Source organism: Lasiodiplodia theobromae (assembly GCF_012971845.1).
Source record: "Lasiodiplodia theobromae strain AM2As chromosome Unknown scaffold_38, whole genome shotgun sequence".
Classification (NCBI taxonomy): domain Eukaryota; kingdom Fungi; phylum Ascomycota; class Dothideomycetes; order Botryosphaeriales; family Botryosphaeriaceae; genus Lasiodiplodia; species Lasiodiplodia theobromae.
The window spans coordinates 113,060-129,479 of NW_023336517.1; the positions used below are offsets into that span (position 1 = coordinate 113,060).

The 16,420-nt window shown below is 60.0% G+C and overlaps 3 protein-coding genes across 3 annotated transcripts; 1 reads left to right on the plus strand and 2 right to left on the minus strand.

Annotated features, from left to right (window-relative positions):
* Positions 1–142: 142 nt before the first annotated feature.
* Positions 143–1,254, minus strand: LTHEOB_10366 (uncharacterized protein; the record flags this gene model as incomplete). Its single annotated transcript, XM_035507003.1, has 2 exons — positions 143–665; positions 719–1,254. The coding sequence occupies 2 exons, from the start codon at positions 1,252–1,254 to the stop codon at positions 143–145; spliced, it is 1,059 nt and encodes a 352-aa protein (XP_035367903.1).
* Positions 1,255–2,409: 1,155 nt separating this feature from the next.
* On the plus strand, positions 2,410–3,272 carry LTHEOB_10367 (Cytochrome p450 protein; the record flags this gene model as incomplete). Its single annotated transcript, XM_035507004.1, has 2 exons — positions 2,410–2,803; positions 2,857–3,272. The coding sequence occupies 2 exons, from the start codon at positions 2,410–2,412 to the stop codon at positions 3,270–3,272; spliced, it is 810 nt and encodes a 269-aa protein (XP_035367904.1).
* Positions 3,273–4,061: 789 nt separating this feature from the next.
* Positions 4,062–16,285, minus strand: LTHEOB_10368 (Beta-ketoacyl synthase; the record flags this gene model as incomplete). The annotated part of the gene is made up of 15 exons (XM_035507005.1): positions 4,062–6,967; positions 7,025–8,384; positions 8,496–8,618; positions 8,739–8,995; positions 9,051–12,356; positions 12,468–12,599; positions 12,675–13,071; positions 13,123–13,438; positions 13,505–13,917; positions 13,969–14,325; positions 14,377–14,577; positions 14,638–14,985; positions 15,031–15,379; positions 15,443–15,599; positions 15,652–16,285. The coding sequence occupies 15 exons, from the start codon at positions 16,283–16,285 to the stop codon at positions 4,062–4,064; spliced, it is 11,256 nt and encodes a 3,751-aa protein (XP_035367905.1).
* Positions 16,286–16,420: the final 135 nt, after the last annotated feature.

Consider the following 16,420-nt stretch of genomic DNA (forward strand, 5'->3'; position numbering starts at 1 on the left):
TAATAATGATTTTAAGTATGGCGCCGAAAGTATAACGTTTTTTGGCACCTGCCTATCACATTGGCATGCTGTCAGACTTGACGGGAAAGTTTAATTCCTTAGTTTCCTGACATAAAGTTGCAAGATTGGCTTCTTAAATACATCAAATCTTGTAAACCAGCTTCACACCCGAAACCTGACCCTTACGCACATCGTCTAGTCCGTCTATGACTCCTTCAAGACCGCCAGGCCTCTCCTCTTGAGGGTGCGCTTTGATCACATTCTCATCCAGCAGCTTCTGCGCAGTCTGAAACCAAGCCTCTCCAAACTCCCGGTCCTTGGGCCGCGCTTCCCTCTTGAACGGTCTTTGCCAGTTGACTGGCTTGTTGAAGATGGTAAAGGCCACAATCCACGCCGGAACAACGCTCCGCCGCGTGTGCGAGCGGATAGGAAACGGGTCGAGAGCAACATATTTGCCGCCACTCTTGCTAATGGCGGAATAGCAGATGTTCATCGATCCGGTGTCGGTGATGCAGTCAAGAGCGTATTCGAGAGTGTTCTTGGTGAACTCTCGAATATCAGCACCGCAGGTTGGCGAATGGTAGTCAAATGCTTCTGCTGCACCCAGTGACTTTACACGGTCAAAGCTGCGTGGTGAGCAAGTTGCGATGGGGATCATTCCGGAGCTGACGTTCAAACTCAGCAAAAGGTCACTTGAAGAGGTAGAGGTTGCACTTACAGCTTAGCCAGTTGGATTGCCAGACTCCCCGTTGCGGTTCCTCCACCTGCCACAAGGACAAACTGGGGCGAGCTCGCTGGTGTGTTTGGAAGAGGCAGCTTCAGGGTCTGATACAGCGCCATTCCCGCTGTGGAAAGTCCAACACCGAAGGTAGCAGCTGTCTGGAAGGACATTCCTTCGGGAATTCTGAATAGCAAATCTCCAGGCACGGCAACATATTCAGCAAACGCGCCGTTTTGAAGTTCGTCCGGATTGTTTCCAAAGACACAGCCACAGACGCGGTCTGCTACCGACAACGGCTGCTTGACTTTGTCGCCAATGCTGACAACTTCTCCGGAAAAGTCACACCCTGAGGTTGCCCCAGGAGTTGGAGAAAGATCGGCAGATTTGGCGTCGACAGGATTGAGGGCCACGCAGACGACTTTCACCAAGACCTCGTCTGCTTGGGGAATCGGAATGGGGCAATTTTCCTGCAGGGCCACCTTGCCAGGGGATTGGATCTTGATTGCCCTCTGAGTATCAGCTGTGGCCACCATCGTGTAGTCCTGTTTGGGTCGAGGGGAATGGTTTGGAGCACTCTGCTTTCGGAGCGCGACACCCTCTCACCCGGAGTTTAAATTTGGACGATCTCGATACACGCAGGACCTGCGATTCCAAGACAAGAAGCAACTGAGCTCCCAGCCATTTTTCCCCAGTATAGGCAGCACCGAAGGCATGATTCGGAGTGTAGTGGTCGGGTGATGGTAGAACGACAAAAAGTCGGAGAATATCGGCGTTGGGATGAGGCGGAAGCACGGCCTTAGTCATGCACCGGACCGGCGGCAACACAACGAAATATTTACTGCCAAAGAAGAGCTTCGATGCGGAAGCACTTCTGTGCATGTCTTTTATTCGGCCTTGGCGAACCTGAATCCGAAATGGCTGACTTAGGAGCCGTGCAGCTACTCGTCATTTTCCTGGCCCTTTTCATTGGCGCGAAGCTCACCCTTGGCCGTGCGCAATTGTCAGCAGCGGAAAAAGCCAATGGCTGCGGTTCTCTTCCGCGTTATCCGCAGAAAGATCCGCTGCTGGGCTTGGACTTAATTCTGGCCCAAATCAAATCGGTACGCGCTCATCGCTTTCTGGAGTGGCTTGAGAAGCTCTATTGGAATGCACCCAACAAAGCCAAAACATTTTCTGTCAACATCTTGGGATCCCGGCAAATATATACAATCGATCCGACGAACATCAAGGCACTGCTATCCGGCCAATTTGGCCAATTTCTTATCGCACCTTTGCGCCGTAACGCAGCAATTCTCCCATTTGCCCACCAGGGCATCAGCCTCTCCGATGGGGAAGAATGGGAGCATACTCAAGCCTTGAGCAAAGCATTCTTCTTTCGAGACAATTATGCGAATACCGACCGCCTCAAGTCCTTTACAGATTCTCTTCTGGAGGTATTACCCGAGGATGGCGTCACGTTCGACATGTACCCATTCATGCACCGCTGGGTATGACTTTCGAATTCACCTTGAATGCCGATCGCTGACTCCAAATCCACGGCGAAGGTCTATGATGCCAATTCCGCCATCATCTTTGGTGAGTCCGTGGGCTGTCTAAAGCTTAAGGAACAGAGTCCACTTATAAGTGCCATGACGGAAATCCAACGTGGTGCGCGCATTCGGTTGATTTTCTCCAAGCTACTATGGGCAATGCCAGACAGCATTTTCAAATGGTGGTTCGATGCAATCAAGATTATCCACCAGTACATTGACGGGCACATCGAGCGGACATACCGCGAGATGGCCGAGCGCAAGAAGGCAGAGGAAGCCGGTCTCGACCCGGGCCCCGAGCGCACCGATCTGCTCTGGTCAATGGCACAGAACCTGCCCGATGATGCGGTAGCATTGCGTTCAAACATGGCACTGATCTTCGCGCCAAATTCGGATCCCATCACCGCCTACATCACCAACTCCCTGTGGCAAGTTGCACGCCGTCCAGACGTGTGGGAGAAAGTCCGCGCCGAGGTCCTCGCTATCGGGGACGCACCGCTCACCTTCACCGCCCTGCGGAACATGAAGTATCTTGTGGCGGTGCTGAACGAATGTAAGCTGTTCATAAGTCAGAGCGGGACGGTAGTCACTGACTGATATTCCCAGCGCAACGTCTGATGGTCACCAGCCTGGCGCACTCGCGCAGCGCTGGCGTTGACACCACCCTGCCCACCGGCGGCGGGCCAGATGGCAAGTTGCCCGTCCTCATCCGCAAAGGAGACATTATCCACGTGCATAGGAACGCCCTTTTCAAGGACAAGGACGTGTGGGGCGAGGATGCAGAGGAGTTCCGTCCCGAGAGGTGGGAACAGAAGAAGCCTTTTTGGTCCTTCATTCCGTTCGGAGGAGGACCGCGCCGCTGCCCCGCTGAGATGCTCGTCTTTACTCAGGCAAGTTACGTCGTCGCACGGTTGGCGCAGCAGTACAGCAGGATAGAATCACGAGACCCCGAGCCTTACGTCCCGGTGGTGCGTATGACTCCTGCGAACAAGAACGGTGTAAAAATTGCTCTTTTCAAATGATTTAGATCATTCTAGCGTATATAATGAATGAGATGGAAACAGGCCCATGTATTGGAGTACGAAGAGCTGCTCGTAGTCGTTACCCGGAATACAAGGTCCATTTGATTGTATGTATGTACATAGTCTCTGCTGGTCGCGTGGCCCTTCGCGGGTCAATCCACTATGATTTCAACACCATGCAATCGTACAGTAGCAACGTGATATAATGCCAGATATTGCCGACGGACATTGGCTTCTATATTCCAAAGTCCATGTTCCAATCGCACTGCCGGCTGACCGATTCACGGCTATGCAGTCGCACCGAGCTTTCTCAACACTAGAATTTCTGCCGGAAACCAGCTACTAAGAGAACTAATCCGTGGGTTATTTTCATATCGTATGACTCGCAAGAGTCTTCAAATGGACAATAGCTGGTGAATACAACAGAGCATATAAGAATATTTAAAGAGCACTATACTGTTGCAAATATAATGCACGTAAGGATTTTTCCGGCATGATTTTGTCATTTTAGCGCATACAATTGAGAGTATGCTACTAAATCTAAAGGCTTTCGCTTTCCGCCTTTTTTTTAAAAAAGGAAAAAAGAACGGGGAAATTCTGAGTATGGACACAATATAGGAACTAATAGTAAGTTTCGTGCAAGACAACTAAAAATTTGGTAGTGAAATAATTTCAAAGATAGAATCCGCATTTATTATTTACATCAAACATAAACCATACGAAACTAGTAGTCACTATAAAGAACCCTAATGTAAAGAAAGCTACGCCGAACACCTAAAGCAAGTTCCTCTACCGCTTCGACACAATAGCATCACCCTCCTTCATCATCACGATCTCTTGACTGACCATAAACATGCCCCAACCCGCCTTCTTGATCTCTCCAGTCCAAGTCAGCGCATCCATCCCCTCCAGCCCCATCAACTCCTCATCCCCCGCCACGCTCTCCGCAAAAGCGCCAATATCAACATTCATCGTCGCGACGTGGTCCACCACCTTGATCTTCCCCGCCTCCTCCTCCTCCTCACCAAACACCGCCCTCGCCACACCCCCAACAATCTCCTCAACCGGCAACACGCCCAAACTGCCCCCCACCCCCTCCAACACCGGCCTCCTGCCCACCTGCTTCGCCAACCCCACAAGCTCCCCAACCACCTCCGCCGGCGCCGGCCTGGCCTCCGTCTCCGCTCCCTGCGGGCGATGCACGACGACCTCCAGCCCCGGCACCATCCCCTCCGCAACCACCTTCTCCAAGAACCTCTCAGCCGCCCACTTACTCGCAACATACCCATCACTCCCATCAACCGGCGGCACTCCACCGGAGTACTTAGTGACTTCACCAGACGAAACAAAATGCACCCGCACCCCCCTCGGCGCAGCCATCGAAACGACTTCTTTCACCGCACCGACGTTCGCAGCGCGCAGGCTGCCGTACCCGTCCCAGAACGAGCGGTTGGCGGCGGCGTGCACGAAGACGTCTGCTTCCGCGGCGATTTGGGCGGCGGCGGCGGGCGAGAGGCCGAGGAGGGGCGCGGTCAGGTCGCCGGGGAGGGTGGTGAGTTTGGGGTGCGGGGGGATGCGGGACGACGACGAAGTAGGCCGCACGGCGACGGCGTACACCTTCTTCACGCGCGGGTCCGCGACCAGCCGCTGCAACAGATTGCGGCCGAGGACGCCGGTCGCGCCGGTTAGGACGACGGTGAGGTCTGTGGCGGCGCGCTTCGGCTTGCTCCTGGCCTTCTCACTGGGGGGTGTGGTTGGGAGGGTGAGCCTGGTGGCGAGGTCGGCGGGGACCGCGATCTCGGCGTCCCAGTCGATGGCGGCTTGTGGTATGCTGGTGGTGGGAATTGCGTCGTCGATCGCACGCGCCATGCCGGACAGCGAGCCGGCGTCCATGAGGTCGATGAGGCGCAGGCTGGCGCCGGCGAAGGCCTGGCGCACCAGCGCTTGCAGCTTGACCAGCAGCAGCGAGTTGCCGCCGATGTGGAAGAACTCGGTGTCGGGGGATAAGGCAGAAGGTGCGCCGGGGATGATTTCTTGCCAGATGGCGGCGAGACGTTGCTCGGTTGGCGTGAGGGTGGTTGCGAGGGTGTTGTTGTCATCGGCGGCGGCGGTGGTGGTCTGAGCCTGCTGTTGTTCGGGGAGCGGGAGGCTCTTGATGGCCTTGCGGTCGACTTTGAGGTGCGGCGTGAGCGGCAGGGCGTCGACGACGGCGAAGACGGCGGGCACCATGTACTGCGGGAGCGGCAGCGTGGAGGGGAGGCGGTGGATGAAGGCAGTCTGGTCGCCAGCGAAACCGGGTGCGAAGACGACGTGGGCGACGAGGAACTCGGCGCCTGCTTCCCCGCGGAGGGACACGACGGCGCGGCTCAATGCGCCGTTGGCGGTGCTCATAATGGATGCCTCGATGTCTTCGAGCTCCATGCGCACGCCGCGCAGCTTGATCTGCGTGTCGCCCTCGATGCGGCCTTCGTAGAGGAGTTGGCCCTTCGCCGTCAGCCGGCCGCGGTCGCCGGTGCGGTACATGCGGCCGCCGTCGTTGGCGAAGGTGTCGGGGAGGAACTTCTTGGCTGTGAGCTCGGGGTCGTTGAGGTAGCCGTCGACGATGCCGACGCCGGCGAGGACGACCTCGCCGGGCCAGCCGATCGGAACGGGCTTCAACTCTTCGTCGACGATGTACACCGTGTACCCAGGAAGTGGAATACCTGCCGAGATCTGGTCGCCAGGTTTCATTGCGCGGTAGGGCAGTTCCTCGAGCGTAGCATCGAGCGTCGCTTCGGCGGGTCCGTAGTTGTTCACCAGCGTGACTGGAAGGTCTAGCTTGCGGAATTCGTCGAGAAGGGACTCCGTCACCGCCTCGCCCGCCGTAACGGCGAACTTCCAGGTGGTGGCATTTTTAAGGGTTTGGCCAGCGTACGTGAACCACATGAGGTACTCGGATGGGGTGGCGTCGGTGTAGGTCACGCCTTCCGAGACGATAATCTGCGTAATCGAGACCGGATCTCCACGTTGCTCGGCCGGGACGACATAGAGCGCACCACCCATGGTAATAGGCGTAAGAATCTGTTCGAGAGACTTGTCGAACGTGTAGGCGCTTTGCTGGAGGACGAGCTTCGTTGCATTCTCGGGAAAGGTTGGCTGTATGGTCCACGCTTCCATATGCTTGACAAGGTTGGAATGGCTCATGTGCATGCCCTTGGGGGTACCGGTCGAGCCGCTGGTAAACAGGATAACAGCAGGACCATCAGCCTTGGCCCGGTTGCCGACTGGCTCATGAGAAGCAGGCAGTGTCGAAACATTGATAGCCCTGGAATCAGCGCCGCCCAACGCCTCTACTTTCTCCCACGTTTCAGAATGAGCAAGTATAGCAGCCGGTTTTGCCGCTTTGACGATGCTGGCCAGCCGCGTGAGAGGATTCCGAAGATCGAGAGGGATGTAAACCGCCCCGGCCCGGAAGATGGCAACAACGGAACAGATCCAGTCCGCAGTCGGGTTCTGAAACACGCCAACCCGCCCGCCGTCCGCAGCTCCGTTTTCCACGAGAGCAGCGGCGATGCTGTTGGCCCGCTCGTCCATCTGGGCGTACGTGAGCACATTGCCTCGGCCATCCTTGATGGCCAACTCCGACGCATGCTTCTTGATCATCTCATCAATCCGGTGGCCGACCGTGGCAGGCCACTCGTACTCCGGCGACGGGACTGCACTCCTGTCAGCAAACAAAACCTCACCACCACCAGCACGAACGCAACACATACCTCTCCCAACAGTAACCGCCTGCTCCAACCTCCCCCTCGGCCACACCTCAACGTCCCCCCACCCCCTCCCCGGCTCCTCCGCAAACTGCCTCAGCACATGCACATACAAATCAACCAGCACCTCCGCCCCCTCCACCCCATAAAACGCGTCCTGCAACTTAAACTCGACCCGCGCATCCCCCGCCGCATTCTCGATGATATCCAACGCAACATCGTACCCCGTCCGCGCCGTATACCAGCTCTCGCCGGAGGCTTTGACGCCCATGTACCGCTGCCGCTCCTGCACGCCGGTGCGGTAATCGACAAAGACCTGGAACAGCGGCGCGTGCGCAGCCGAGCGTGGTAGCCCCGGGAGGTGGTCGAGCAGCACGTCGAAGGGCAGCCGCGAGTGCGCGAGCGCGGCGTAGGCTTTCGTGCGGGCTTGCTTGACGCACTCGGTGAAGGACGCCTGCTGGCCTCCCTCGGCGGCTGCGCGGGAGAACCGCAGCGGCAGCAAATTGAGGAAGAAGCCCAGCGTGCCCGCGAACTTGGCATCGGTGCGGTTCGCGTCGGCGATGCCGATGAAGACGTCATCCTCGACCTCCGGCAAGAGCTTGTAGATGAGGACGTGCAGCGCCGCGAGGTAGAAGTGGAACGTCGTCGCGCCGGCGGCGCGGGCGGCGGCGCGGATGGCGGTCGTCAGGCGGGCGTCGACGCGTGCTGTAGCCGTCACTTCGCCGTAGCTCTCGAGCGGGACGCGCTCGCGGACGCGGGCGAAGGGGAAGAGCGGGAGGGGCTTGACTGCCGCGGGCTCCGGGATCAGCGCGCGGTAGAAGGCCAGGTCCTCGTCCATCTTGCCGGCGGCGTAGTCGGCTTGTTGTTGGCGGGCGAAGGCGCGGTATTGGGCGGATGGGGGCAGAGGGGGGAGGGCTTTGGCGGTCCCTTTGTACGCTTTTTCGAGGTCGGCGTAGAGGATGTTGAGGGAGACGCCGTCGAGCGTGATGTGGTGGCAGCCGATGATGAGGAAGTGGACGCGGGAGGAGGGCATGGAGAGGAGGTGCACGGTTATGCCGAGCCAGGTGTTCATGTCCCAGACGTGCGCGCGGACGGCGTCGAGGTCAGCCTGGGCCTCGGCCTCGGATTTGATGTGCTTGTGGATGAAGGGGACGGAGGGGGAGGAAGCGGCGATGCCTTGCATGGGCGTGTCGCCGTGTTCGCCTGTGGAGAAGTAGCGGGTGCGGAGGGCTTCGTGTCTCAGTACGACGGCTCGGACGGCCGTCCGCATGTCTTCGACGCGGATGGCGCCTTCGAGACGCACGGAGATGGCCATGTTGAACGTGGTGCGGTCCTTGAGCATCTGGTCGAGGAGCCAGAAGCGGCTCTGCCCAAACGACATTGGCTCGGTTATTTCAGATTTGATTAATGCGTCGCGTGATGCGTCTGTCTTCTGCGTTTCTCTGGTCTCTCTTCTCGCCCTGTTGGCCTTTCTGACTTCCTCTGCCTTCCTCGCCGCGTCCTTCGTCCGCTTTTCCTCCTCTGCCTCCCGTTTCCTTGCTGCCTCGGCTCTACGCTCCCGCTCAGCCTTCAGCTCCGTGGTCGATGATGGTGGTGGTAGCTGCTTGTTCAGGCCTGGCGGAGCGTTAGATGCCGGACGGGAAACAGAAGGAACAGGAGGAGGAGCCGGAGCAACAGCCTTCGGGGCGGGAGCAACGGCGGCGGGCGAGGGCCGACTTACAGTGGATGGGTCAGCGCCGAGGTTGGGGACGAGCTCGGGCGAGAGGCGGTCCAGAGCATCAGCAAGCAGATCAGAGATGGAAGCGCCACCGAGGACCTTGAGTACAGGCATGTCGAGATCGACCTCCTTGAGGAACCACGAGCGCACCTCGACGGCAACGAGGGAATCGACGCCCTGCTCGACCAGTGAGGCCGTGAGGGAGAAGTCGTCCTCGGCGGGGATGCGGAGCACCTTCTTGACGCGGGCGACGAAGCCGTCTGTTTGAAGTCAGAACACTGGTCGTTTTTAGAATGGAATCATGTCGGAACTCACTTTGCATGATCTCCAGAACCTCGTCCTTCGTGACTGCCGTCTGCAGCTGGATCCTGACGGGCACTGCCGCGGCGGCACCGCCATCGTTCCTCGCCTGCGACCTCTCCAGGGCCAGGTGCGAGAACTTGATGTCCTGGAGGTAGCCAGCCTTGCTGTCCTGGTCTGCGTACGTCGGCACGATACCAGTGATGATCTCGTGGCTCTCCTTGCACTCCGGGCGGCCGCGCACGACGGCCTCGGCGAACAGCATGTGCAAGTCCTGCTCAGAGATATTCCTGTAGCCGCTCTTGGCGAAGTACTCGGCGTCGAAGTTCTCAGCGCGCTCGACGTAGCCAATACCGACGAGCGACGAGATACCGAGGATAGACGCGGCGAGGCCGCGGGCGCGGCGCTGCAGGCCCAGGGCCTCCATGAACGAGTTGGCGCCGATGTAGTTGCTCTGGCCCGTGTTACCCACCGTGCCGGTAATCGACGAGAACAGGATGAAGAAATCCAGCGTGTCCTCAGCGAACAGCTCATCCAAGTAAATGGCGCCGAGGATCTTGGGCCGCAGCACCGTCATCAGGTCCTCGTACTCCATGTTCTGGAACAGCGAGTCGATCAGCACCATGGCGCCGTGGGCCACGCCCGCGATCGGCGGCATGGTGCGGTTGATCTTGTCGTAGCAGGCGTGCAGCGACTCGCGGTCCGTCACGTCAAGCGACATGGTCTTGACCACGGCCGCGTACTCGTCTTCCAGCGTCTCGATCCACTCCGGGTCGACCTGCGGGTTGCGGCTCGTCAGCACCACGTGCCGCGCGCCGTGCCGGATCATCCACTGCGTGATGGACTGGCCCACCTCGCCCGAGAGGCCGACCATGAAGTAGGTCCGGTCGGGCTTGAACAGGTTGGCGCCCGTGTCGATGGGCTGCACGTTGGCTGGCACCGTGGCGTCGGCGACCCAGTCGACCACGGACAGCTGCTCTGCCTTGCCACGGTGGCCGGGCACGTCCTTGAGGGGAATCTCGGTCGTGCTTCCGGGAATGGCAAAGCTGGATGCCTTGGCGTTGGCCCAGCCTGTCGACAGGTACCTGCCAACGAGGTCAGGGTTGGCAGCAGGGCGCATTTCCACCGTGTTGCCGAAGAAAGGCGACCGGTCCGAAAGCGTGCAGCCGGCGGGGAGATATTCGGAGATCTCATCAATCAGCTTGGAATCATCTCTACCAGACAGGTTGATGAATAGCGAGACACCCTTGGGCAGGCTCTTCTTCAGCAGACGGCGGGGCGAGTTCGGGTGGATGTAGATCCAGTTGGGGCGCTTCTTGTTGGCTTGAGTGGTGGTGAAGAACACGCGGATACGCTTGGCAGCAGCCTGCCTGGACAGCGCCGCAGCAACGATCGGGTCAGGGTCGTGCGCCAGCAGAGTGCCCTGAGCAGGAGCAACAGTGGTCACAAGATCCGCCAGAATGTTGGCGGCAATGGAAAGGAGAGCCTTGGCCGGGTCGACCTTGGCCGAGTGCGGAACAGTCCAGTTCTTAGGCACCGCAATTACGGACTCGCTGCTGTCTGAGAAGGCAACAACAGTCTCGCCAGACTCGGTGGTACCGTAGCACAGGAAGTAGTAGCCAGCAGTTGGCACCTTGACAGACTGCAGCAAAGACTTGGTAACCTTGATGACAACCTTGCCCTCGGTGGCCGGAGCCGGCTTGAGAGGGGACGGCTCACGCAGCTCGTAGGAATCCTTGGTGCCAACGAGCTCGATCCTCGACTCCTTGACGCTGACGCCGTGCGCGATCTGGCGCTTGGTCGAGTTGTAGCGGTCGTTCAAGTCCTTGGCCGACTTCAAGCGCGGCAGGTAGATCTTGCCGTTCTCGAGATGCATCTCGGGCTCGCGGCTCCAGCGCAGCGCGCCGGGCAGCAGCTCCTTCTCCCACCTGTGCAGCGTCTGGTGGCGCAGCATGGTGGCGGCGAACAGCTCGGCGCTGCCCTCATCCAGCACGTCGACGTCCAGGTTCTGGAAGTTGACGCTGGGGATCTCCTTGCGGATGGCGCGCGCCATGCCGACCACCATGCGCGAGTACGGGCTCTCGGCCCTGCTGCCCTTGGTGACCCACAGGATGTCGCGGGCCGACGAGAAGATTTCCTTGAGTGCGTCGAACTTGTCGGGCTGGTCGTCCATCAGCTCCTGCATGACGGGCGTGTCGAGCTCCGAGAGGTTGAGCACGCATGTGGGCACCGTGGCGCTGCCGTCGACAAATGCGTCCACCGAATCGACGCGGCTAACAGAGCTGAAGCGCGGCGCCAGCAGTTCGACGACGCGGTCGACAATCTCCGAAACCTCCTCCGTCCTGCCGCCAATGACGACGAGCTCTTCCTTCTTGGCGTCCGCAGGCTCGACCTCCAGCGGCTTGCGGAGGAACGAAACACGCTCGTCCACGGCCTGGGCAGCCATGACAGAGAAGGGGTGGAGCGAGTCGAAGTTGGGAGCAAACGTGTCGACGCCAGAGAAGCCAGTGCGCTTGTACACCTTGTCCCACTCGGCGATGTCGATGGTCGGACCCCACGGCCTGCCAGTGTCAGCGCCGATCCACCAGCCGGAGAGACCGGCCATGGCGAAACCGTTGCGCAGGCAGGGGAAGAAGGTGACGGTTTCCATGTTGATCAGCCAGCCGCCAGGCTTGAGCAGACGGCGGACGTTGCTCATGGTGGCGTCCAGGTCAGCGCCCACGTGCAGCACGTTCGACGCGAGAATCATGTCGTAGTGGCCCTCCTGGAAGCCCTGCTCAGTGATGTCCTTCTCCATGTCGAGCGTCTTGAAGACCATGCGGTCGGCGTAGTCCTTGAAGCGCTCCTCGGCTGCCTCGAAGAAGCCGGCTGACACGTCGGTGAAGGTGTAGGTCGAGAAGTTCTGGCCGAGGCGCGGCAGGATGATTCTCGTCGAGCCGCCGGTGCCGCCGCCGATTTCGAGCACGTTCATGCGCGGGTAGCGGTGCGTGAGTTGCACGGCCATGTTCGCCTCCCAGTTGTTGGCGATGTGCAGACCCAGACCCTCTTCGTAGAAGGCGTCGAGCATGCCGTCGCGGACCATGGTCTCGACGATGTTGCCGTTGGTGCGGATCTTCATGGGGAGGTCTTCTCCCACGGCCCTGATCAGGTCGATGTCGGCGCGCTGGCCGTACGGCTTGACCAGCTCCTCTACGAAATCGAGCGTGTCGTTCAGAGCTTCTTGCTTGACGTGCGGGTGTTCGCCGCTCTTGACCTGGTCGAGCACGAAACGGCACCACTTGAGCATCCTCTTGTAGTGGATGAGGGTCTGCTCTTCCTCCTCTGGGGTGATTGTTTCGAGCAGCGTGCGCATCCAGTAGAACGAGAAGCGTTCCGAGTCCGTAGCCAGCTTGACATCGAAGTCGGTGGGGTGGTTGGGGCCTGCAAGCTCACCGCTCGGGCCGTCAATGTCGTAGACGAAGTTCGAGAACAGGTGGCAGTCGTTTTCGGCGGTGGCGTTGGAGAATGGAACCATGCTGATGCCCTCGACCTCAAACAGAACATCTTCGCCATTCTCAGCGAACACTTCGATGTCAGCGCGCAGGGTTTGATGCGGTCCGCTGGTGATGGCAGCCTGCCACGGCCAAATTGTCTCCTCACCAGGCGGGAATGAGGCAACGGCAGGGTTGAAAGTCATGCGCTTGATGATCGTGGGAACATGAATGGACCACAGTCTCTCGTCGCCGGGGGAGCTGAAGGCGGCGAAGATGGCCTGGAACGACGTGTCGAGAAGGCCAGGGTGCAGCAGGAGATTGTCCTCCCAGTGCTCTCCACGGATGTCGGTCATCTCACCCACGGCAGTGTCCACCCTGCGGCGAATGCTGCTCATGGCCTTGAAGGGAGGCGAGTAGTGGTAGCCCATGTCGGACAGCGCCTTGTAGAACCGATCGACCTCGACGTCGACCATGTTGAACTGCTGAACGGGCACCGCGGCAAGGGTGTCGTGTGAAGGAACGCCCAGAGTGATGCTGATAGCTCCTTTGGCGTTTTGGCTCATCTGGCGCTCTCCCTGGGGGCACGAGGTGACTTCGAACGTGGCGGAAACAACCTCGTCGGTGTTCGCGGTGATATTCAGCGTGAACATGACCTCCTGGGCCGCCGACTCGTCGAAGAAAGAAATGGCACGGCCGATGACGAAATCAGTCAGCTCGACAAGCTGGACCGAGTTCTCGCCCGCCAGGGTCATTATAGCCTCAATGGCCATCGACACGTAGCCAGCCGCGGGGAACACAGTCTGCCCCTGCAGCTTGTGGCCGGGGGTCCACGACACCTCCCTCTGCGTGATGATGTTCCTCCACTGAATCTGGGGCCCTGTCGTGCCCTCGATGGACTTGACGCCGAGGATGGGGTGCGGACGCGCGTCTCTGTACTTGTAACCAGCCGACACGCGCGACTCGAACCAGTACGTCCTGTCGTGGTCCCAGGGGTACCTCGGCAGGTCGACTGCCAGACTCTTGGGCTCAGAGCTGCCCGACACCAGCTTGTCATAGGCGTCAAAGTCGACCGCCTCGGCACCGAAGCGCTCCCAGATGAAGCCGAGCGCGGCAGAAAAGGCGTTGACGTCGTCGCTGCCGCGCGAAAGCAGGCCGGTGTAGGGAGTGTCGGGGCTGCCGGACGCATCCTCGATGTTGTTCAAGCAGGGGCCCTTGAGGGCAGGATGGGGGCCGACTTCGATGGCCAGGTCAAAGGGACCAGCCTCGTTGACGGCGGCCGAAACAGCCTGCGAGAACAGCACCGTGTTCTTCATGTTGTCGACCCAGTACTGGCTTCCCAGCGTCTCCTTGGACATCTTGGTGCCCGGCACCACCGACGAGAACCAAGTGGTGGCGGTGGCCTCGCCAACCTGAACCTTGCAAGCATCCAGCGCCTCCAGGTACGGCTTGGAGCACGGCACCATGTGGAACGAGTGGTACGCCGTGTCGACGCGCAGCTTGCGGGCGAACTTGGACTCGTCCTTGAAGATCTCCTCGGCCTGGTCGATGGCGTCCTCGTCGCCCGACAGCGTCACGCTGGACGCCGCATTGCTGGCCGCGACCGTCAGCCTGCCCTCGAACTCCTCCAGCTCGCAGAACTCCCTCGCATCCTCCAGCGAAGTGCCGACGGCCATCATCGCGCCCTTGGCTCCCGAGCTCGAACCAGCGAGCTTGGCGTACACGCCGCGGTAGTACGCGATGCGGATGGCGTCCCTCGCCGACACCAACCCCGCCGCGTACGCCGCCGCGATCTCGCCGGACGAGTGGCCGACCACGGCCTTGAACTCGACGCCCGCAGCCCTGATCAAGTCCACCAGCACGACCTGCACGGCTGTGCACAGCGGCTGCGACAGCGCGGCCTCGGCCAGCCGCGACGACTCCTTGGGCGCCTCGAGCTCAGCCCGGATGGACCAGGCGGGCCGGTCCGCTTCGGGGAGGTCTTGCAGCGAGGCGTCCAGCGCGGCGATGGCGTCGCGGGCGTAGGGCGAGGCGCGGAGGAGCGCGGCGCCCATGGTCGGCCACTGCGCGCCCTGGCCCGTGAAGACGCCCAGGATGCTGGGCTTTGTTGTGCTGGAGGAAGAGGAGCGCACGCCCAGGTTCTCCTTGGAATCAAGCGCCGCGTCGATGGAGCGGACGAGCTCGCTGGATGTCTGCCCCGATACGGCCGTCTTGAAGGCCAGCTCCGAGCGGCGGTTCTGCAGCGTCCAGGCGATGTCGCGGATGTTGGTGGTGGATTCGTTAGTCTTGAGATAGTCCGAGAACGACGCCAGCATCGCCTGGAGGCTCTTCTCCGAGCCGGCGGAGAAGGTGAGGGGGGTGAAGAGAGGTAGGGCATTATCAGTGGCAGCTTGGCCGTGCGTCGAGGGCTCGTAGCGCTCCAGGATGGCGTGGGCGTTGGCGCCGCCGAAGCCGAAACTGTTGACCGAGGCGCGGAGAGGCTGGCCGGAGGGTGCTGCCGGCCACTCTTTCGCCGTGGTGGGCACCTCCAGGTTGGTGTAGAACGGAGCGACCTTCTCGGCCAGCTTGTTGAAATGCATGTTGGGCGGGATGGTCTTGTGCTGCAGGGCGAGCGAGGTGCCGATCAGAGAGGCCAACCCGGCAGTGCCCTCGGTGTGGCCGATGACGGTCTTGATCGAGCCCACATAGAGTTTGTTGTCTGTCCGTTCGCCGTCCTTGAAGAAGGCGCGGCTGATGGCCTCGGACTCCTGCGGGTCGCCGGCGGGAGTGCCGGTGCCGTGGGCGTGGAAGAACTGCGGCCGGTCGTTGGGGCTGTACGGATCCAGCCCCGCTTTCCGGTACGTGTCGCGGATGAGGGCTGCTTGGGCGACGTTGCTGGGCATGGTGATGCCCGTCGTCCGCCCGTCCTGGTTGAAGCCCGTCTCGCGCACGATGCACTCGATGTGGTCGCCGTCGGCCAGCGCCTGCGAGAGCGTCTTGAGCACCACGGCCGCGATGCCCTCACCGCGCGCGTAGCCGTTGGCTCCCTCGTCCCACATGCGGGAACGTCCGTCCGGCGACAGCATTTTCAGCTTGCTCTCCGCGATGTACATTCCTGGGAAGCTTGTCAGCATTGGTCGTACCCCTGTCAATTGTCACCGACAAACCTGGACTAAGAATGAGGTTGGCTCCGCACGCAACTGCGACCTTGGAGTCGCCGCTCCTCAACACCTGCACCGCCTCATGCACCGCCACAAGAGACGACGAGCAGGCCGTGTCGATGGTCATCGAAGGGCCGTGCCAATCAAAGAAATACGACACACGGTTGGACATGATGCTCCTTGAAATACCAGTAGCCGTGTACTGGGGGAGCGAGTCCCAATCCCTCATCATGATGCCAGACCAGTCGTCGCACATCTGACCAACGTAGCACGCCGTCGACGTGCCGCGGAGGCTCTTCATCGAAAGGCCTGCCGCACAGAGGGAGTCATAGACAGTCTCCATGAGGAGACGCTGTTGCGGATCAATAGCTTCACATTCCTTGGGCGGGATGTTGAAGAACTGTGAGTCGAAGGCGGTGGGATCTTCGGCAAGAAAGTAGGATTTGGTAACATTACTGGTGCCATGGTGGGCGCTGTCTGCGTGGTACCAGGATTCCGCATTGAAGCGGTCGGACGGGATAGTTTGCAACAGGTCGCGCGGCTCCCTCAAGAGCTCCCACAGCTTCGACGGCGTTGTGGACTGGCCAGGAAACTGGCATGCGCTGCCGATGACGGCAATGGGCTCGTTGCGTTGAGGCATGACTGTATTGGTTGAAAGAAGGACGGCAAAAAGCCAATTATCTGGAGTGAGGGTATAGCTGGGGCAATAGGCTCCAAGAAGCCGGGCACATCCGGTACATACTTATCTTATGTTACTGCGTAGGTATCGGTGATA